Genomic DNA, 24,155 nt, shown 5'->3' on the forward strand with positions numbered 1-24,155 from the left:
GACCTTTGTGGAGAAGATAGAATGGTGAACAAGCCTTTACTACTCCTTCTTGCTCCACCATCTCAGTTCAATAACTTATTATTCTTTTTTAAACCCTTACCTTCCATCTTAAAATTGATACTATGTATTGATTCTAAGGAAAAAGAGCTGAAAGGGTGAAGCAATGAGGTTAAATGACTAGCCCATTATCATACAGCTAGGAAGTATATGAGGTCCGATTTGAACCCAGGACCTTGCATTACCAGGCTTGGCTTTCCATTGACCCACCTAGATGCCTACGAACTCATTCCTTCTTAAGGCAATAGTTAATTATACCACTCAATTGTTTTATTTTTTAATCAAAACAAAAAAAAATCTGGCTCTTAAATTTCAATTCACTCCTTGTACTTGGACGTTCTGGGATTAAGAAGCAAAAATCCAATCTCTCTTCCACATAGTGACTCTTCAAATACTAGTATGTAGTTCTCATGCTTCCTCTCTGATCTTTGTTCAAGTCTTCTCTTTGTCATAGTAAACCTCCATATTTTCCAGTTCTTTCAGCATTTTAAACCTTCTATCCAAGTATACTTATTGATTGATAGCAAAATAAAAAAGAAATCAGGGTGTTATTGTTACATAAAGATTTCTGGGGGTTTCATATTGACTTAGTTTTAAAATATAATGTTATTTTTGTTTTACTGATTTTTTAAAAAATAAATATTTCCAAATTACATTTAAACATTTTGTTATTGTTTTATTTGCCCTAAAGAGTGCTCTAGTCAGTGGGCACCTTTTTGGACACTTCTTCCTTAGTGGACTAGTCTACTTTCCAAAATGTGGAATGAAGAACTCAACCTAAGAAAACAAAACCCAGGTCCTCTGACTATCAAATTCAATGATCTTTTCACCACATTGTATTGCCAGCCAAAAGAACTGTATCTCCTTTTTTCTGACTAATATTTTATTTCTTGCATTCTGATGAGACTTAAGAGTTCTTCCCTTGATTCTTTGAATCATAAAGTCATTAAAAGATGCTATCTCCTCAAACTCATCCTTTATGAATGAGCCTCAAATCAATTGCAAACCTCAACAGCTTTAGGGGTCCTTTTTTTCTTATATTCCTTCTCTGTATCACATCCATCCACTCCCCAGTAGCTTCCTTTTCATAATTTGCTTCCCTTCGGAGTATCTGTCATTCTTTCAAGTAATGCTTTAATATCCTTGATAACTTAGACTTCCAGACCTTACATATTACCTTAAATGCAAAGATCAGTGTGTGTGTGTGTGTGTGTGTGTGTGTGTGTGTGTGTGTGTATCTATCTCCCCAGAACAAAGACATTAGGTATATTGGGCATCGGACTCCTTAGTATGTTTTTATTTCTGGACTAGTTTAATATACTTCATTTGTTATATTTTGTATTTTTAACAATTACCAAATAATTTGGGTGATTATTTCCCTTTATTACTGTTTCTAATTTGGTGATGCCACACATTCTCAATTTCTGCTTCAATTTTTTTCTCTGATAGTATTAACCTTATGCAACTCTTGATAATATTGTTTACTCTTTTATCTAGTTCTACAAAGTAAGATGATCGTTGAATGATAGCACACTAACCCTATAAATTAACAATAGGTAATTTTTTGTAATGTTTTCATGAACAATTTCATGACAATAAGTCTCTAATTTTACTTACACCTACATGCAAATATATGTACGTAATATTTATATTCAGGAATATTTTGGTACTTTTGTATATAATATTTGAGTTTTAGGCTAATTGATTTACAATATTGCAACTTTTGCACAATGAAGTCTTTATTACAACAAATATAAAAATTCTTCTAAGCAGAACACCATGGCCTTTCTAGTGTTCTGTGGATTTGAGAAATTTTGCATATTCATTTAGAGGACTTATAGTATTTTTTTCTCAATTTTAAATGAAATATGTAGTTATTTTGAATTGAATTAATTTTTCTTTCTCATGTGGTAGCTTTGTAATATATTAAGTAATAAATAATAAAAAATAAAGGCCAGTAATATATTAAAAATACTAATGAGGATCTTAGGGGAAAGGAATATTATTTATTCTCTGTAACTTTGAAGTAACCAATTGCTTTATTTTTTGGTGTTGAAATTTCTAGAAGTTTTTAAGTAAACCATCTGCAGAGAGTGGTAATTTTATTTTGTCTTTGCCTATATGAATTCCCTTAATTTACTTTCATCATCTTATTGCTATAGCTAGGATATGAAATATGTCAATTCAATAAATTCATGCATACTATTTCATATTCAAAGATTATTTCCTTAGATGAATATTCTCTTTAGAGATTTCAGATCTTGGCCTTTCTATGTTACTTAGTAAGCTGTTTGTTTTACATGGTCATTGATATTCTTTGGTTGAGAAATTCTCATTGTCTAACCAAAATGATGAGCTCCTCTAAACTGAGAGACTGCAACTCAACTGACATGTGATGCACCACTAGGACTAGAGCTCAACATTTGTCATCATGGTGGAGTCTGCAATTTATATGGATTTCAAAGTACCAATATTACCTCCATGGCATGAAAAGGCATCAAAGAAGTACTTTATTAGATTACTCACACACACACACACACACACACATATGTATATATAAACTACTGAAAAAAAATTTTTTAAGTCCATCTTTTTGTATTTTCTCTGTTTCAAAATGAACACCATTATTTGAAAAGTAAAAGATCAATACGGGTAATCTGGTCAAGCCTTTTGAACTTTTCTTAGAAAATGAAGTCTAGATTTCTCACCATCTGTAACAAAACTGAAGATTCAGAAAGATCATCAGACAGGTCTCATATCTCAAATTCATGGTCTATATACTTTGTTTCATTTTTTTAAATAATAAAGCATCTTAAATTGAATTGAAAATATAACCAGTGTTCCCCTTGAAACTTGAAAATAAAGAGGACTACCAAAATAACAAGGCTCTTTAATCAGGGCTGAGGAAATATAGTTCAGGGTCACTGCAAAACAAAGGAAAGAAAAGGTGTATCCACCCTAAGGTGGAATGAACAAGGCTAAAGAACTTTCAGTAGAGAAGATGGATCAGAGGGGGAAGCAACAGGGAAGAGTGACCAACAATTGGTAAGATCACAGGCTCTAAGTGATGACTGAGAGGAGTGATTGGATTAAAGTCTGACTAAATCAAAGGTTCTAGGAGTGGTAAATTTACTGAAATACCACCAGACCTGCTCAAACATCAATAGGGTAATGGTAGCCTCTTCTGATAACTACCTAAGTTCTGTCATTTTCTAGGTGTATATTTGGGGAAACTCATTTAACATCTCTTGACTTTTGTTTTGTCATTTATAAAATGGGTATAGAGGTTGTCAGAATCAAATGAGTAATTTAGCTAATGGGAATGATCTGTGATTTTTTACCAGTATAATGAGCACATGGAAGTCCCTCCACTGACAGGGATCTTAAATTGGGGTTCACATTTCAAGGGTAGATTTTGCATGATCCAAAATCTTTGAGGGGGAAAAAGTACATCTTATTTTTACTAACCTCTAGCTGAAATTTAGCACTTCCTTCAGGTACTTAAAAACTTTATTTTGCAGAGTCTATAGGCTTTATCATTCTGTCCCAGAGTGAAAAAAAAATTAAGAATTCCTAGGGAGATTAGTCCTAGGGAGTTTTTTGGGGCTTATAAGGGCTAATTTATATGATCAGGCTCATAGAGTCAATACATTTCTGAGACAGGATTTGAACCCAAGCATTTCGTAGTACTGTTATCATATCAAATTGTTTTTGTTGTATTTAAAGTACCAGATAAGCTTCAATTGTTTTTGACCACTCTATCTCATTTTTTCTGAAATTTATCATCTTTCCATTTATATCTATCTATACACACAAAGATATAGTTAACATATATAATATATATATAGCTATATATGTTATTTATATCTAAATACATATATCTGGAGATAGAAATGGAGATAGACATAAATCCTCAGGAAGAGGGAAGGAAAAAGGTATGTAGGGTAACTCGAGGGGAAATGGAGCTCAGGAGAAATATTTGAATACTGAAGATTCCCATGGGGATAAGCTTTGTGTCAGTAGGTTTACAATGACCTTTTAAAAGAACAGATTCTTTTCATCTTTTATGGATGAAGTTTTTGCTCCTAAATTGATCAGTAGACTGATCATTATCAGTTTTTTTCCCCCATTAAAGTGAATTTAAGGCAACACTGTTGTGATAATTTAAAGTATAAAAGCTCAAAAGACATTAGACAATTATTCTTTTTTATGATACAGATTCAAGGTTTTTCTCTTTTGGTGTTTGTGTTGAGAGGAGGAAGATAACATTTCCATTGATTTTGACCTCTTACTACATGAAGACAATCTGCGCATTTAAAAACAGTAGCTCTGATTTTATTGTGAAAAATCAAGGTAGAATTGGTACAGTGCAAACAAATGATAGAGAATTATGATAAAAGATCAAAATCAGATTGTCTAAAATACTAGATAGATAAATGTCCTGGGCTAGCTGACCAGTGTTTCGAATAGTTTCATGTTCTATACAACATAACTACCAAATTTTGGATTGTTTTGCCAATTTTCTGTGTGTTTAAAGTGGCATTCCAATACTGATGGATAGTATGAGGAAGAACAATTGGAATCCAAAACAACAGATTTCCTTAGGGATTCGTACAGCATAGAAATAGTATATTCTTACTTTCAAAACATCTTGTGAGGTAAACTATTATAATCCTTACCATTTATTAAAAGGGGTGGAGGAGTGAAAGAGCCATAAAGGACTGTCATTTGCCTCAGATTTTCATCCAAGTTAAGCAGCAAAAAGAGAGACAGCTCAACTTAAACAATACAATGACTTCAACTTGGGAAATTGTCACTAGAAAAATCAATGGAAAAAGTAAAACTGAAAAACAAATAAAAATTAGTTTGTTGTTCATTTGGAGCTCAAAAATTAAGAGCACTAATCATCAAAGTGAATTTAAGCAAGGTCTCTTCAACTGAGAACAATTTTATCCTATTTCACTGTTTTACATTTGGGTCATATTCTTTGTAGCTTTTCTTCTGCTCATTCTATGTTCAGCTGACCATTAGTGATAAGTTTTATTTGCAAAAAAACCTTTATATTTAATTATCAATTTTATCATAAAGTGTTGGAAGGATTGTTTATGAAAACAACAATAACAATTCTTCAAAGACACATAAATGCTTTGAAAATGAATAACTTGGATGCAGAAATGTTATTTTCAGAGAGACATTAATGCGATGATTTGTAGTATTCCTAAATAAATACATAACAAGCATCAAAGTGGAATGAGGAGCGTGAGAGTGATTAACTTAGAATCAGGAAGACTTGGTTTTAAATTTCACTTCCAAGTCATTTAATCTTCCTCACCTTCATTTTTGGCATCTATTGAAAGGGGGTATTAATTGATTAATTAATTGATTAATTATTAATTAATCAAACCAGTTAAATATTTGTAATGAGCGTAATGAGCACTGGCTATGGAGCCAGAGAATGTGGATTCAAAATCTACCTCTGATGTTTGCTACCTTCATGACCTTGGTCAAGCAAATTACTTAGCATTTCTGGGCTTTTCTTTCTTCATCTCTAAAATTTGGACTTGGATAAATAATAATAACAAAAATAATTCATTTTATAGCACTTATAATGTGCCAGGCACTGCTCTAAGCATATTAAAATATTCTCTAATTTGATCCTCACAACACCTCTGCAAAGAAGATACTGTTATTAAATCCACTTTACAGTCAAGGAAACTAAGGCAGAGTTGAAGCATCTGATGTTGAATTTGAATTTATGGCTTCTTGAGTACAGGTCCAGCTTTCTATATACTCTGGTGTCACACAAGTGCCTTATGTTGAATGGGATCCCTTCCAGCCTTAGATTTATTAATGCTGTGATTAACAATGCTTATTACATCACTAAATTGATTTAAGGAAAAATTAGATGATATGCAATAATCTAATATTATGGAATTTGATGATACTTTATAAACCTTCAAATGATCTATAAACATCAGTTATTTTAATCCTAAATAAAAGCTCTGATAGACATAGCTAAAGGTGTTTAAAAAATTAAAACAAAAACTTTTATTGTTTAATATGTAGTCAAACTTGACAGTAGTGTTACATAAATTGCTCCCTTCTCCCCTCCTAAAAACCCAAATTTGCCAGCATCAACTCAAAGTGAAGAATGGAATAAATTCTGAAAATAACAATCAACAAAGAGAATAAGAGAAATATTTGATCATCACTAGTTTTTGGGCCTCTGAATATGAATTCTGTTTCCTTCTCAGTTTATGTGCTGGCTTTCTTATATGTTTACTACCAAAAAACCATTCCCAACATACTGTAAGCAAAACCAAAATAAAAAATGTAAATACAGTCAGTTTTTAAAAAGCTATATGGGGAAAGAATATAATGAATTATTGCAACAATACAGAAATCCCAGAAAAAAAATTAAGTGGCAGATCAATACCTTATAATGGAATACATTCAAACTTAGAGATATTTAATCTTACAGTTAAAACAATCAGGAGTTTACAGAAAATATGTAGTATCTGCATATTCTTGTATTTAAGCAGAGGGATCCTGGGCAAGTCACACCTCTTTTGCTATCAAACATCATTAGTGCAAATTCAGACACAATGGTTTTTACATTTGCAGGTTCAGGTAATTCAAGAAAAGCAAAATCAACACAATTCTGTTACTGAAAAATGTGGCCCTAAATGAATTGTTTTCATTTCCAGGGCATGAAAAATGGGAAATGAAGTCTAAAATACTGGTACAAGTCCAAATTTTCCATTTCTGCAAGTGTGTTCTTACTAAGTGTTGTGAAACCCTACATTCTCTTGAAAGACAAGGTCCTTGAGATGAGACACAGTGCCTGGAGAGATAGTGAAAAAAATAATTGTCAAATTGTTTCCATCAACCCCTCTCTGGGGTTCTTCCTTGTGATAAGCTTTTTACTAGGCTATACCTGATCAGACATCCTCCTCCATCCTATTCTCTTTTAGAAGCCATAAATGAGCTCATTGTGTTTGGCACTTAGTAGGTGTTTAATGAATATTAATTGACTGACATTCAGATTTGAGCAAAGGTAGCAGTTGTACTTAGAAATGCACTAGGAATATTCACTACCCTAGGACAAGTGGTATGCAAGGATTGGCAGCCTGTGGAGCTCAGAAGTTTTCTCTTTTTATGCTGTAATGCTTCACATGCCTACAGACAAAATTACCAGAAACAGTCATAAATTCCTGGCTGTAAATATTCCCATGATACCAATGGGCATGCCAGTAAGCCTGTCTTTTCTTTTTCTTTTGCCTTGAAAATCTTACTTTTCCAAGGTACCAGCCAAATGCCCCTGCCCCATCTAGCCCAATTCAGCCAAGCAAGGGTTGTTTTTTCCCTTATAAGACAGTGAAAAAAAGCTCTCTCCCACCCCAACCAGTCCCCTTGTGCCCATGTTCCATTATTCACAAGATGACTTTGTTTGAAGAGCTTTCATTACTCTTTAAACTGATTAGAATGCTTTTTAGCAAGGGAAGACCTGCTTTTTCCTAATGGCATTTTCAGTGCTGTCAAAATGAGGGCACCTGAGAAGACTTGATTTTGAGCAATAAATATATTAATCTTGGATTTTTCCCCCCTTACAAGTTCCCTCCATAGAGATGACTGCAATGCACTATAAGGTCTCTACAGTGTCAAGGCTTTTAAAATGTGGGCCCACCAGATTCTACAATCTTTCCCTTCAGGAAAAAAAAAAAAATCTTTCTGGCTTTCCCTTTCTTGTGACATGAAAAACAAAACAAAACCTAAATCTACAACCCACATCTGTTCTTATTAAATAATAAAGTCGGTGGATGGCGAGGGGGCATCGATTCTTGATTCGCCCTCAGCCTCAACCTAACCTAATTACATTGTTTAGCAAACTGGAGTATCATCTGTATAGGGGCCATGCTGGAGGCAGAGATGAATTTGGGGCCAAATTGCACAACCCTCCACCTCTTCTCTCATTGTGTGGAGCTGTGGATAGACAGATATTTTCCAGCACTTACAATTTGAGTTTCAGGTCCTACTAGTTGTCCAGACTTTGATGTGGCCCCGGCTCTACATTCATCCATTTCTCTGAATTTAGGAAAATTGATTAGAAGGGCTTTAGAAGTTTAGTTAATTATTATTAATGCCCTGTTCTTCACTTACATTCCCTTTCCCTAAAATAGAAAAGACGATGTTGCAATGTTTCTAATGGAAGTTAAGGGACTGGATGAGCCAATCACTTAGCTAAAATTTTAATACAGTAAAAGTTAGGTGTCAAAATGGGTATAAAATGGTGGACTTTGAATCAGGAAGACATGAATTTGAATCTTGCCTCAGAAAATTACTACTAAGTGCTCTTTTGGTCATGGGGCTTAGTGTTCTCATCTAGAGAATGAGAATAATAATAGTACCTACTTAATGGGATTAGTTTAAGGATCAAGAAGACCATCAAACATTATAGTAAACCAAAATATTATTATAAATATGGGTTGCATAATTATTTGTTGACACGTATGTCATGGAAAACTATTGTCTTGAATTCCCAACATTTTGCACAGTGTACAGCTTATTGATTTATTCATTGCAAATATAATAACACTAAGTTGAGGGCACCATTTTTTAAAAGTTTGCTGCAAAGAAAGGGAAGGGATAGTTCAAATATTCTTTCCTAAGCCAAAATTAGTCAAAATGAATATATTATTCTTTGTTAAGATATTTTTTATGTATTATTCCATTGATTTTAAAGATCATTTTCCACTCAATAATTCTAGATATTTGGGAAAACAGATGAATGATGGATTTCACAAATGAGACTCAGGGAATTCTTTATTTCTATTTAATTTTTTTAGCTAAGGCTAAGAGACAGTAGGATTAAATGTCTCAATGTGGACTTGGATGTGATATTATTTAGTATCACATGTAAATATTTATCTTTTTTTTCACAATTCTAAAGGCCCATTTTAACATATTTAATAGATTTGGTTTCATGTCCATTCTAGTTAAGAATCATCATAATGAATGATAGTAAGATAAAACAGAGTTGGGGGATAGATTAAGACATGACAGCCTTGAACATTTTAATCCTTAGGGTCAGTGGAAATGCAGATGGGCAAGATAAGTGAAGTCACTTCCTTCTGGAAAAGGTCAATCTTAAGCCACAGTCAGCTATCTCTTTTCTGAATGTCTACAGATCAACCAACCCAGAGAAATTCTTCCATGAAACAAAAGGAATGTTTGGAAGGAGATATTTGAAGTACCTCTTTTGTGGTGCCTTTGTTCCACTGTAGAATATAGCCAAAGTTCAAGCAAAAAGGGTGTTCCAAATGTAACTCAGATTACAAGGTCAGGATGATGATGGAGGGTGGTGACAAGAGTATCAATGGGCGCAGTATATAAATGGCCATGAGGAAGAAATATGAAAAGTTCTCTGACAAAGTGAATAAATCTACATAATGAGGAGTGCCTATGTTTAGGTTAGCCACTACTTTAACAACATAGAGTGCCTATATGGATTCATTTACTTCATCATCCTCTTAGTAAGGTTCATCCATCATTAAAAAAAGACCTATAAAAGAAGACCTCCCTACCTCCTCTAAAAGACAATAGTCAAAGCCAGGAGGATATGCCTTCAAAAGCTGGAGGGAAAGAAGAGGCCATGTAGGATCCTGCTTGTCAAAGGAGCTTTCACAATTTTGCAAAATGACTATTGTAAGCAATTGACCTTAGTGGTACATGACAAATGAATACCTTGACTCTTACAAACACTGCACCAGTGAAAGGGATGGATTAAGAGTATAATTGAAAATGAAGGAGAGAGGACCTGTCAACCTAAAAGTGTTATTATTTGGCTTTCTAGTTATTTTTATTGACCTTCAGAGTACAATTTGCATTCCTAAAAACTACCAAAACTGCTTTGCTTCTGGAATATTTTAAGAAACCTAAAGCTCATAAAATTTGAGAAACCCTAAGAGAAATACTGGTAGAAAAAAAGCAAAACAATGATCTCTCTCAGGGAAGAACAAGATTCAAATAAACTGTAGTCTTATGCTTTGTCTAGCAACTGTGAAACAAAATAGTACATATCATTAATAAAAGGAAAATATGTGATGTAGTGGGAATAAAAAGGGTGATTGAGAGTCAATTAGTGGAAAATGGATAGACTGTCTGCCCTGGAATGAGGACAACTCATCTTCTTGAATTTAAATCTGACCTCAGTCATTTGCTAGGTATGTGACCCTGGTTTTTCCTTAACTATTTAAGTCAGTTTCCTAATCTGTCAAGTGATCTAGAGTAGGAAATGAAAAAAACCTACTCCAATACTTTGCTAAAAAAACCCCAAATGAGATCATAGGCCCTCCAACTCCAGACTCAGTATTCTTTCCCCTGTATCACTAACTACAGAGGAAGGCAGGGTCTCTGTCTTACAGATTAAGAAACTAAAGTGGGAAGGATCAAGAAATACCTAAGATCACACATTTAGTCAGTAACCAAACTAAGCCTAAAAACCATATCTTAACAATTCCCCAGTCATTATTCTGACCATTATAGAAGCTTTTTTTTTTTTGGTAAAGTCCCTTTACCAAAAGAAGCTTATCTGTCTTTTTTTAGAATGGAAAACCCAATCAATTCATTTTTAGGATTATCTCTGTATTTTTCATTATATTCCTCCTAGACAATTTTTAGATCTCTAAATAAAACCATGCTACAGAAAAGTACAAAGAAATAGGTTTTGTAGTAAATTATGTCACCAATAGTGCTCTTTTTAATACTAAAATATCTAAATGCTCACTCTATAACTTCTTTTAGAGGATCCTCAGAGAGCTGGATAAATTTGTTGATTCTTTCCTTTTGAAATTTTTGGTCACAATTAATTCATGCCTTTACATATTTTGTAACTCTTGTCCATGTCTTGCCATTAATTTTTGCATAGAGGCCAACTCATAATACCAGAGGACTTTTTCTGTTATCTTTTATGTTCACTGCTATGCAATTTTTCATTGGTGTTTTTATTACAGTCTACCAAAGTCCATTAAAAATCCTACCTTTACCCATTGGGTAACCCATAAGTTCAATCCTTCAGAGTCTTAGTAATTCTGTGATTTACAGGTATATGTCATAGTATTAGAATATAGAAAAGAAGGGAAAAGTCTACAAAAGGCAAGAGGCCACCTGGATCTCAAAAGCAAGTCTCTTGCCTTTTGCAGACTTTTCCCTTCTTTTCTACATTTTAATAATAACCATCTGGATATCAATGTTAAAAAGATGGACTTTTATTTTAAATTAAAGTTTAAAGTAATTAATTTCCAAAATTCCAAAATGTAATGAAACTAATTAATTATTCTACTTTAATTTTGTGGGGCTATTTCACTAAACAATTGCATTATCTGTTCAAGACATATCTATGGATGGGACAGAGATAAGAGTAAAAAAAGAATAATCATTAAAAAAACTCAACTTGATCTCCTTAAGAAACTGTTGATGACCTTTGGATAAAAGGATTAACATTCTCAGATCCTAAGGAAATTTAGGTCATTAGCAATGTTGAAGAGATAAAAAAGAAACAAGTCAGTTAATACCTGATTTCATTGTTAAGTAGACTGGCTTAAAATATAAATATCATACCATCTCATGGTGAGAGAGATATGCTGCATGATATAACAAAGAATAGAAGGCTGCAAAATGAAGTAGACTTTCAGACAAACTATCTCCCTAATGAAACAATTGGTTTACTCTTAACTGCTTCAGATCAAATTGTTAGATGGTAAAAACTCATGAAAATGACAATCAATGCCCTGGTCTTGGCAATAGGAGAGTGTTATGGGAGAGTGTTTTCCTCTTCGGCACCTTAGCTGACTCAGAGGTAAAATGAGGGAATTGATGAAAAATATAAAATCTTAAATTATATAGAGCTAATACACTATGTTTAGGTCAACATCCCTGTAAAGATTATGCAATTAAATTAATATCCCATAGGAAGGAAGCATTGTCTGTCTTATAGGTAAGTCAGTCTGATTTGACACTGAGTCTTGCTGGTCAGAGGAAATAGCTATGAGATTTACCTGCAGTACTTCATTTATTCAAATAGAAAAAGGGATGAGAAACATCTTTATAGGTCCTAAACTTTCTGTATTTTTCCTATTTAGTATCTAACTTTGAAGTTTCCCACATTTCTCTTTCCTAATGTAAATGAATTAAGGTGATATCATGATCTCCATCTTCCTTATGAGGCAGGAGGTCCAAAGACTTTAGATAATTTGCGTCTGACTCTACAGCAGTCCAGTAACAGTTACTCAACATCAACCTGAGAAGCCCTGATGTCAAAAGTCATATTAGTATGCCAGGCTCATTAGCCCCTCATCCTATTTGAGAACCACCAAGGCAACCACTCTTATAATACACTCGAAGAGGACAACCAAAGAGCATTTTAATTTAATTTCCTCTGTTGGTGTTTCTTTCTTTCTTTTTTTTTTGATCTTTTGTTTTATTTCATTGTAATTTATATAGCTATTAAGCGTGTGCCACAGTCCAATATGTATTAACCCATTCACATTCTCTATATAGGAAGTCCAATTTTCATTTTGTACTACAAGATATCAGGGAATTTTCCCTTTGTCGTGCAGGAGATTCTAGGTATAGAATAGAAAGCAAATTGCATGGAAAAGGAAAGATGGCAGTTAAGGCAATTATAATGAATCTTTGACCTGAATTGAGGAGGATCTTTTTCCTATAGCCCCCTCTTAATTCTGACGTGTTCTTTTTTTTTTTTTTGCAGTTGTCTTGAATGTTTCATATTTAGGCAAATTGAGTAACTCATAGTCATGGAAAAATTCCACAGAATTATCTATCCTTAGGATACATATAGAGGATGATAATCTATGAAGGGCTTTGGAATAACTTCTGTTTCCTACATTACCATGCAAGAAATCACACCTATAGATAGGCTTAATATGCTTATTTGTCAATTACTGCTTATTGGAAAATAAATTTACTATTAAAAAGAACAAAACAAAACAAAACCAACCAGAGAACAGCATCTCGTCCCAGAAGGAGGTTGTCTAATGATCCTTAAATATTCTTAACGTACCAGTTGCACCAGTTAAATTGGCAAGTCATTTGGTTATTGCTACATAACTAAAGCAACCCTACAAGGGATGTGTTGGAACAGTTCATACAAAAGGAGAAGGCTGTAAGGTGCTCCATTCAACCTTCACTTTAACTTGCTTCTCAATTCTTTTAGATGACTGTTACATAACTTATGAAAAAGGTTAAATGCCATGTTGGATAACTTTTTTTTCCTTTAAAAAGCAAACTGTGCTATACAAAAACAAAACAAAACAGTACTGGTTTACTTCATGAAGACAGTTATTGAGGAGAATCATGATTTATTAGTGGATTGCAGTCATTGGATTCAGAAACTGTCTATACATTCTAAAATGTTAGTAAGGTGCTACTTACAATATATATGCATGCTACTTGAGACCTGAACCTGCAAATGTTGAACACCGTACCTTAACAGGAATCACTTTGTACAAAATGCAAGGGGTTGATAAGTCAAGATGGCAATGTCATTATACACACAGTACTTGAATTTCAATTTTAGAAGTTCAGTGTTTATGAACCCTTTTCCTCCTCAAAGAATGTTTAAAATTCCTTTTCCAGTGGGGATGTTTAAAAAATCTGGATTGTGGTTAGTTCAACCTGGCCAGTACAACTGGCGGCCTCGTTTAAGGAGCTTTTAATGTATTTTAACCTAATCTGGGAAGGAAAAGGTTGATGTAAGTGGAAGAGTGGCTCACGTAGGCAGGAAAACATATGGCACTGCAATAGGATGAACCACTTTCCCCATGGGACATAAAAATATTCTAATATTAAGGATTATTTTACAACTCAATGGAAGTATGCAGTAATGCGATCCATTTTCTTTGTCCAGATGACAAAATGCAGTCTTAACAGTCACAAGAGCCTGCCTTGTGTTAGCTATAAACAAAAATATATTTATATATATATATTTATATTTATGCAACTACTATGTGCTTTAAACAAAATTACTGTATGAATCAGCAGGGTTCTGAAACATTTTCCTTTTTTTTTTTTAAATCTCTGGGGATGTGTGCTGGAAATTGAATGGCTTCTTAGGCAAGAATCAACAATGAAACAGGTCATTTGTGCTGACCCGGCCAAAACGAACAACAGTAACAACAAAAAACCCAAGCCCACACCTATTTGTTTGAAATCCCCTCCATAGTTTTGCTTCACAAAATGCCTGAGAAACTCTGCGTGTTTCCTTCCCTTTCTATCAGACAAGACCATCTGTTACCTTCATTTCACTCCACAGGTAGACCATGCAGGCAATACTTCTCAAAAAAAAAAAATCAAATTTGACATTCTGAAACTGAAGGTGCACCTCATCAAAGAGACCTTCGGGAGTTCATCTGCCAAAGGTTCACCTAAAACTTTGTGATGTCTTCACAACCTATGGATGGAGAGGATATGTATCTCCTAGAAAGTAGGAGGCACAATTTAATCTTTCTCTTGAGAAAATGATTCACATTTTAAAGTCAGGAACTTGTTTGAACTGGTGAAAGTGGAACTTTAAAACCAAAACTCTATCTCCATTTTTCATTTCTGAAAAGATTGGAAAATGCTTGTTTTGCATATCATCACTCTCTGACCTGCACGAATTGGTTTTTGTTCTACCATCATAAAATATGAATTATTGGCTTTTCCATGAAAAATGTTGCCAATTTGTAATACCTATTACCCTTGAGGCCCCAGAAAACATGAATCAAAGGGGATAGAACCCTTGTGAACTAAAGCTTTATTTCTTCCCTTGATTCCTACGCGACCCAACACCTAAGCCAACCGCATGGCAGTCATGTTAGAGTCCTGACCAGTCCACTGGGGAAGCTGTAACGTCATTCCATTAAAGAAAATGACTGCACAGAACAATCTTGTGTTTTTGCAAATTTCCTTCCCCAGTTTTCTTGGGCAAGGCTGATCCGGAAATCGTCTCTTGTTCAGGCTACAGCAGCTTAGGGCTCCTTTATTATTTTTTCTTTTTTTTTGTTGTTTTGTTTTGTTTTTAAAATTTTTTTAAAGATATAGGCAAAGTTAAAGTCTTACACCTGTAAGCCAGTACTGGTGTTCAGTCCTATAAATTTTAACACTGCTCTGACACAATAAAACCTTCTTTTTCTCCAACAGGTTCGACTTCAGCATATGCAGGGTGTCCCGAGCCTCTTCGAAACTTCATTGCTGGCCATCTGCTGGGACGTCGCTAGGAAAAAATATATATATATATATATATAAAGAGTAAGTACGGATGATCTAAATGTCACAAAGGGAACACATCTTCAATTAATTTAAATGAGTTTGCAATGACATTTTAATTATCCCCCTAATTCTGAGATAGCATAAGTATCAAACATAGTGAGTATAGATTTGGCCTTAGAATCAAGATGATCTGAGTTCAAATCCTGCCTCTGTCACAAACTCCCTATTATACTGGGAAAACCTTTTAGCCCTTTGTACCTTAAGTACAGACTGTAAGTTGCATAATAGTTGCACATTTGCATAGGTCAAAAGAGTTTTCTCTCAAAGTTTCTCTTGATAAAATTACAACTCTAGACAAAAAAACCAAACACATTAACCTTCAGCCTCTAGGACATTCTCCTCCAGTTTGTTTCACAGAATAGATGACAATTCAAAGCAATCTCCTTAACGTGTTACCTCTTCTACTCTCTCAGACAAGTGGACCTATTTATTATAGGCAGAATAGGATCAACATGGATGTGATGGAATTCCACTAAACCTAGAATCAAAACACCTCAGTTTGATTCTAGGCTTTACTTAGAATGAGTCAGCTGAGTATCTTTATGCAAATCATAACCTTAGTGATCTTTAATCCTTTATGATTCTATGAACTATTTAATTCCTTAAAGTTCACATGTAGGCCAATTTGATTTCCAAAGGAACAGATACTGTCATCTCTAAACTGAAGATATAGGGAAATAAAAAGGGGATGAGGGGATTAGACTTTAAAATCAAAAAGGTGCATAACAACAAATTCATTTTTAAATTAATTTTTTTTTAAACCAACCAATATTTGGCTCCTCTTTCTCTCTAAAGATCTTTTAATAGCCCTTCCCTACCCTTATTAAAAAAAGGGAAAACCCATTAAAATATGTGTAGATGATCATGTAAGATTTAAATTAATATCCAATAACTCCAAGTATTATATTTTATAAGATTTATTAATGATCATATGAATTAGAAGAAATAAAAAATTATGAAAGCTTAATAACACAGTAAAATTCTCCTGCCTGGCACTCGTCCAACTTTCCCAGCCACAATCCTGGGGGGGGGGGGGCTGGGGGAAAGAGAGAAAGAGGCAGGACTACATTCAAAATATATCCTTCCTATGTTAGCACATAATGTGCGAAGGAACATGGGAAGCTGGGATTTAGAGACCTGAGGAGTAAAATTCTAATTACACAATTAAAACAAATTCTCAAATTGACCATTTCCAAATAGGTTTTTCCTTGTCTCAATCCCTGAAACTTTTACTTCTCTTTCAAGCTCTGAGTAGCATTTTTAATCATGAATCCTCTGAGGTCATGGTTGTAGACAAACTTCCTAAATAATTAGGTATTCTCATCAGCAATTCAATTTTTTGACTATTTTTATATTGTCAAAAAAAAGGGAAAAGAGTATTTTCTTCCCCTTCTAGGAAAAGAAGTGACTTCTCTAATTTATAAAAGAACATTATTAAAGTAAATGATTAAATTATGGAGGAAAAAGATTCTGAAATATATGGGTTACAGTGATGCCTAATAGTTTTTTGTTGCATTTATCAACGTTCTTTTGGTTGATGAGTAAATAGGACAATAAATATTGAACAAAGGAAGTTCATCTATATCTAGAGAATTTTAATGTGAAAAAGGTTAAATATCAGCACAGAAACACTGACTTTGGCCAATTACATGCCACTGTCAATGATTAATATCTTTGGAAAGTTGATTTTATATAAGAAAGAATGAGTTTGAATTTTGTATTCTAGGCAAATTCCAATCAAAGTAATTATTTTTGGCTCATTATTATTTGTATTTAGTGTGTTTTCAACATGTAGTCAGTATATTCTGCATTCATTAACTCATTACTTCTCTTATATGTTGAAATTTGAAAACCTACATATTCTGTAAGTGGAAATTAAAACTAAAATAGCTACAAATCACTAGGTCAGTCAGCTCCAGAATTGGAAGTCACCATCAATCATTACTGAAAATTTAGGAAGTGTATTGTACCCTTGCATATCCATCCTCTCCTAGTTGAATGGAGGACAAAAAATTCCACTACTTATAAATGTATACTTTACCTAGTAGCCTTACCATTTATGCTATAGGATAGTTCTATAGTTTCAAATTCAGTAGAATGGAATCCCTTCAAAATGGGAAATATTTCTCTTTTTGTTTATGCATCTCCCCATTTAGAGTAGCACGTTGTGATGGGAGGCACTTTATAAATACTTTTAAAAATAAAATGATGTATTGAAAGATGATTTTAAAAATCCCTGCTCTCAAAGGCCTGATGTGCTTGTAAATCTTACCTGCGAGGGTAACTCTTAAAACTCATTGGTCAAGATAAATCTTGTATCATAAAGGTAAAAATGACCTCTCATCATTAGATTTAATTTTTTTTTGAAGTACGAGTGCTAATTGGTATCTGTTTAGTTGTTTCCCCAATCCAGATGGGTTGTGAAAATTCAATAGTACACACTTCATTTAATCTTTAGCTCTAAAGTTACAATATAGTTATGGTTTATCTCATGCTATTATTTTACCTTCTGTTCTAAAAAATGTGACTCTAAGGAGAAGATCCTCCTTGAAATTAGTGAATACTTTTGGCCAGCAACTGTCTACCTCTTTTATGCATTTCTCAACATTTATCCTCAGGATTTCTGAATGACATTAGCTCTGTGGTTTCCTTGATAATGAACTTAAAAAAAATTTTTTTGCATACGTAAAGAAGAAAGGTTGTTGTAAATTAATTCAATTCAATAGAATTTTATTAAGAGGAAAATGTGCATAAAATACACTGTTCTAGTCTGTGAGGATGAAAAGATAATTCTAATGAATCAAATGCTTCTTTTGTCATTGAAAGCAGATCCATAACAAAAATATACACATAGACCAGAGGCAGTGTCTCATTTTGCTCTAATCTGGCCACATATTATGACACCTTCAGAAGAAGAAAACTTATTTTTGTATCTTCCACTCTTACCTCTAGCCTTTTTTTCAAACAGTAAAATAATAAGTGATGTGAAGTCTCTTCCAACTGAAAACCCTACAAAAGTATGAGCTCCCAGCTATGGTGGGGTAGTGGTGAAGTTGTTTTTCAGTTGTTCCTGATTCTCTCTGCCCCCATCTGTGATTTTCTTGGTAGAAATGCTGGAGTGGTTTGACATTTCCCTCTCCAGATCAATTTTTACAATTGAGAAATTGAGGCAAACAGGGTTAAGTGACTTGTCCAGGGTCACACAGTCAGTAAGTGCCTGAGGCCACATTTAAACCCAAGACCTTAAGCCTGTCTCTTAATCCAATGAGCTACCTACCTGCCCCTAGGCAAGGTATGTAGGATTACAAAATGCATTTTAGTGACATCTTGTCAACTAAGTCAGTCATTTATGTAAATATTGGCAATTGACTTTTACTGCAGTCATGTTCAGATACTTGACTATATTAAATAATTCTGTTAGCATAGGGAAAGTCTATTCTACATTATGCAGCTGGTACTCTTTATAAATTAATTAATAGGCTTCAGGTCTCTAGAGATGAAGTGATTTGTCTCTGTTCTCATGGTTTGTCTCCCATCAGGGAGATAGGATAGGAGTTTGGACCTCGCTTTCTTGGATGCAGTATGACTCAGATAGAAATAGGCAGGCACTAAACTGTATTTAAGGATACTTAGAAAACCTCCTATTTTTCCATACATTCATATACTCAAACCAGGATCGACATTTTAATCATTTGGGCTGTCCTCATGTGTTGGACTCATCTGGTATGGGCAAAGCTGAGGACTTTCTCTGCCATTGAAGGTCAGAATTTTCTCCACAACTTCTCATCTCAGACAGTTGCCCAAATCCCCAAGAGGTTTACTAACTTTCTCAGGATCACCAAGCCATGGTGTGTCAGAGGTTTTTTAATTAAAAAAAATTTTTTTTTTAAATCTGATCTTCCTGACTCCAAAGAGAGGAGTTGCATTATGCCATGCTGTCTGTACTCTGAACAGTTTTAGGGTATATGGAAAAAAAAGAGATTTGATTGGCTGCCAATTTGTTACAAAGGCTGAAAAATGCCATGTAACTATTAAAAAAATCTATTTGTTCTACATACATAGCACGTTCATGGCTGATTACGAGTCCCAGAAATGATGAGCTAGTATAAGCAGTTTGCAAAAATCTGCTTTTCGCTAGAAGCTTCAGGAAAATGGATATTCTGTATTTACACACTCACATATACCACCCCACATATATATCTATACACATAAATATATAACTATATATGTAAAAACATATACACACAGACATTATACATTTTATTTCTTCCAGTGGTCAGTCTTATTTTTCTGTATATACCAATTTTTCATATTTAGACTGCCCTGATGTGTCAAGAGAAAAATAAGTTAATTATTTGTAACCTGAATCATTTATTTCTGTTCCTACCCTGCAGTTGCTCTTCCTTGAACAGAATAGTTTCCTTTTATTTCTTATAATCAAATTAATGGGGCATTCAGAACATCTATTAGAATGACTGAAGTCCTTGTTTCTCTAAGAAAAGTATGTAATGGTGCCACCATGGCATGACCAGTTGCACATATCAGTGGGAGTGTGGCATGAAATTCTGGGAGGCTATCAGGGCTTAAAGAAGACCTTGGCTCAGGTGCTGTGCCTCCATTGCTTGACTTGTAGGTTTAGACCTCGAGGAAGCTATTTATTTGTCTGAGCTTCCATTTCCTTCTCTGTAAATTGAACACAATGATATGCAACTTGTGATTTTCACAGGGTTGTTGTAAATAGAATACTCCGTGTGTATAATATCTATGCAGCAATAGGCATACTCACCTGCAGAACATGTTCTAAAATTCCTAATATAGATATAATCTGTTAAAGGATGATCATTAGTATTGCTATTCACTCTGGTAGTTTGGATCAAATGAAATCACGTATTTAAAATATTATGTAGTTATAAAGGGCTCCTAATAAATTTGTCAATCATAGTGCTTTGGGGTTTCTAGAACTTTTTAGACAGGTTGAGCTTTTCAACTGTACTTTTATACCTCAGCCTCCAAGGCAACATTCCTTATGCCTTATCATCCTTAGGGTCCTGGGCTCATGATTAGTGAGAGTTCACCAAATCTATCTGGCTCTTGTCCAACTATACTACATTCCCTCCCTCCACCATTTCTCTCTTGCTCTGGGATCAGTGATCTCAGTCAATGCTACCATTATTTTGTTTTCATTTTTTTTCATTTTCTATTTAATTAATTTAGAATATTTTTCCAGGGTTACATGATTTATGTTCTTCTCTTCCTCCCTTTCCCCTCCTGAAGCTGATGCGCATTTCCACTGGGTTTTATATATATTATTGTTCAAAACCCATTTCCATGTTATTAATATTTGCAACAGAATGAATGCTGCCATTCTTGGAAAGGGCAGGTCAAATGACAACCTCACAACTTCCCAAAGCAGAAAACACCAATGCCGCAGCTCCTTTATATAGTTTATCTTCCCCTAATAGAATGAAAGCTTCTTGAAGGCAGTAAAAAAAACACAGAAGTTTACTTCTGTGTTTGTATTCCCTGGGTACAATGAAATGCTTAATATTATGCTGATTTGCTCATTTATGAAAAATATAGGCAGTATCACTCCCATTTTACAGAATAGGAAACTGAGACTAACTAATAGCAAATCATTTGCCCAGGCTCTTATAGCTACTCAAAACAGGGGTTAGATGTGAATTGTAACTATTTTTAGGATTATTACTGGCTTTAATGTACGAGTTGCAGTCTATTTTTTAAAATTTATTTTCTAGAGTTAAGTATGTTGGTGAACAAATTTTGGGTAATTAGCTAATTATAATTGTTATTACTATTTTGAGGTGGAACCAGACCTATGATTACATTGTTTTAGGAAACTCTCTCTAGCGTGGTAGATCAGAAGCTAGTTTTTCACCTTTATGGTCTTTGCCTTGGGCACTGAGATTTTAAGAGATTTGTCCAGGTCATTCATAGAATGTAAGTCAAGGGCAAGACTTGGACCCCCATCAGTTTCTTGCCTTGAGGCTGACTTCCTATCAAGGATACCACAATTTAGCAATCTAACAGAAGCTGACAATAATGGGATTTAGGATTTGTAGTTTTATTTAACATTAGTCATTTATTGAAATCTTCACATATTGATATCTTATTTTTCCACTGATTTTATAAGCCTTGCTTGAGGGCAGAGGTGATGGATTTTTTTGTTCCCTACAACATCTAGTATACTTCCTTAAACATTATTACTACCACACCAAGGCTAACTGATTTCCCTTTAAGCATACTGATAAAACAGCAGCTTTCTCGGGTCTTGTGACTTGTCTCTAGTGTAGTACTGATACGGAAAATTGGCCACGATCTCCTCAACCACAACACCAACTTTGGCTCCTTTTCTGCTGACGGAATTGTAATCTGCTTATTAAACTAGCAAATGTGAGCATCCAGCACCTATTGCAATAATCATGTCAATTTTAAAAGGAGCTTTGAAGGCTCTCTGTAAATGAGCCAATTCATTGTTGCATAGTGATGTGGTTAAAGGAACAAAGGATGGGTGCCCTAAGTTGTGAATATTCCAGTAAATGTCTAATGTGAGTTAGAGCTGCCTGGAAATATAATCAAACAGTCTGAATTCTGCACATGGAGGTGGGGGGGGATTCTTGTAAAACTGTACTGTCTAGGTACACCAACATTTGTGAATTAAGGCAAAGAAAAGCTTCTTTTGAAGCTAGAAGGCAACTGACTCTTTCAACTGGTCTGACCTTAGAAACATTAAATGTATATGTGTGTGGGGGATACTATTTGGTGTCATTAAGGCAGGGCATTTTCTTTAACATCAAATATTGAATCAATTGACCTGAGTAGTGCCATCTCCTTCCCCCAGTTCCAAAAGTGATTGTAATTCAATTTAGAGATGAAGATGATGGCAGCACAAGTTCACAGATAGCCTCAGGTCTGAAACCAGTTCTCTGCTAGAAGGACATTTGCTTTCTCACCAATCACACACATACTTCATTTCTGGTTATTACATTTACAAAAGGCTACTGAACTGAAGTAAAAAACAAAAGCAGCCTCTCTCTAGCCTCCCCTGAAAGTAGTTCAGTAATGGCAAATGGGCATGTATAAAATCATTACTTATTTGATATATTAATTTTGGCCACCCACTGTCCTTTGTCACACTGACCAAGTGTTAAAAATTGATAGAAATAATGATGATCTGTGAAGAGAAGAGGGAGGGGGATGAACCTTCACTGCATTTGTAAAGCCAGAAAATATGATACAGAAGATTGATTACATTAGCTCTGAGCAGATGGACTCATCACCATCATCTCTACAAATAGCCTTTAATTGGCCTTTAATCATTTCTTTTTCCAGGCTCTTCAAAGGGGAACAGCACATTGCTGTCTTTTACAAAGATTCATGTAATTTCTATGAAAGCTAGCATGAGAGTGGAGTAAATTTATTCTGTGATAAGAAAGCAGGGATGGCCATTACAAGTGGTATTATGTAAACCACCATCCCTACACAAGTACACTCACAGCTGATATCCCAGGAAACGACTTCCACAATAGGAGCATCAGAAAAATGGTCACAATTTGTCTAATGGATCCCAGTTATTTCCTGTGAAAAGGCTAATGTTTTCATTGTGTGGTCAAATCTATAATATTCTGGGTCCGGTCATCAGTTTTAGGGGTTGCTTAGACTTCTTACCCCCCCCCCTTCCCTTTTGGCTACTTTTTAGCTTTCTCTTCTGTCATTTACCTTGGTCAGTAATCTAGAAGAAGAGAGGTGCTGCTAAGATACTGTTGTTACATTGTGTGACTTTCATTTATGATAATATATATCCATTACCACTGAGGGATGCATGCTCTGGAAAGGGAAAGGTTTTAATGTGTTTGGAAGAAAGAAGAATTCACTTCTTGAGGTTGATACTTAGTATTCGTAAAGTTCTCCAGCATAGGATGAATCTACACTGGTGTATATTCAACTGTTTGATAACCCTCACTGGGCAGAACTTTTAACTTCAATATGTCTGATCTTAAAGGGCTGATGATTTCTTCAGTGTTTGTAACCTTTCGTACTAATGCAGGTCTATGTGCTTTAGCAGACAGTGTCTAGAGCACCCGATGGTGAACTTTTGCACAACGTACCTAGACAAATTGTACCTAGACAAATTCTCAGGTGGCAGACACATATCTCACATCTATGGACCTTCTTAGTTTAGTAGAGACTGCCTGGTTGAGTAGATAGAGCACTGGACTTGAAATCAGGAAGACATGGGTTCAGATTGAGCCTCAGACATTTATTTAATAGCTATGGGACCTTGGCTAACTGACATATCTGTCCATGATTCAGATTTTTCATCTGATAAATGAGAACATTGTATTTAATGGTGCCCATCGCCCCTTCCAGCTTGAAATCTCGGACAGTATGACCATTTAGGGCTTGTATTGAACCTGATACTTTAAACATTGAGTAGCCCACTTTCACTTCCATTCTATGATGTCACATTTTTAGAGGAAGGTTTTTCTTGTATTAATGTAAATGTTTCCCATTGAATTTATTAATTATTGTTTGCCTAAGTAGAGGTAGAGATAAGCTAGCCAGCCAATCACAAATCATATTTCTAAATGAGGAATGATTATGTTTTAAAACTTCATTACATTTGGCTATCCACTTCATTTTGAGGTGTTAAATCTTTTGAAAATGAGAAAATATACAAATTATTTAACTAACATGGATAAATTCTGTTAATCGATCAAGATTTGGTAGCTATCATTGAAAAGCATTTT

At 34.5% G+C, this 24,155-nt stretch overlaps 1 protein-coding gene across 2 annotated transcripts in view; it reads right to left on the reverse strand.

Annotated features, from left to right (window-relative positions):
• Nucleotides 1-4,370: 4,370 nt before the first annotated feature.
• The window catches only part of PLXDC2 (plexin domain containing 2), a 596,178-nt gene continuing 576,393 nt past the window's right edge, over nucleotides 4,371-24,155 (reverse strand). For both annotated transcript variants that reach the window (XM_007504898.3, XM_056800138.1), the window contains one exon: nucleotides 4,371-15,331. In XM_007504898.3, coding sequence (XP_007504960.2) covers nucleotides 15,215-15,331 — 117 coding nt within the window. In that variant the 3' untranslated portion in view covers nucleotides 4,371-15,214. The remainder of the gene's footprint in view (nucleotides 15,332-24,155) is intronic.

Source organism: Monodelphis domestica, chromosome 5 (genome assembly GCF_027887165.1).
Source record: "Monodelphis domestica isolate mMonDom1 chromosome 5, mMonDom1.pri, whole genome shotgun sequence".
Taxonomy (NCBI): Eukaryota; Metazoa; Chordata; class Mammalia; order Didelphimorphia; family Didelphidae; genus Monodelphis; species Monodelphis domestica.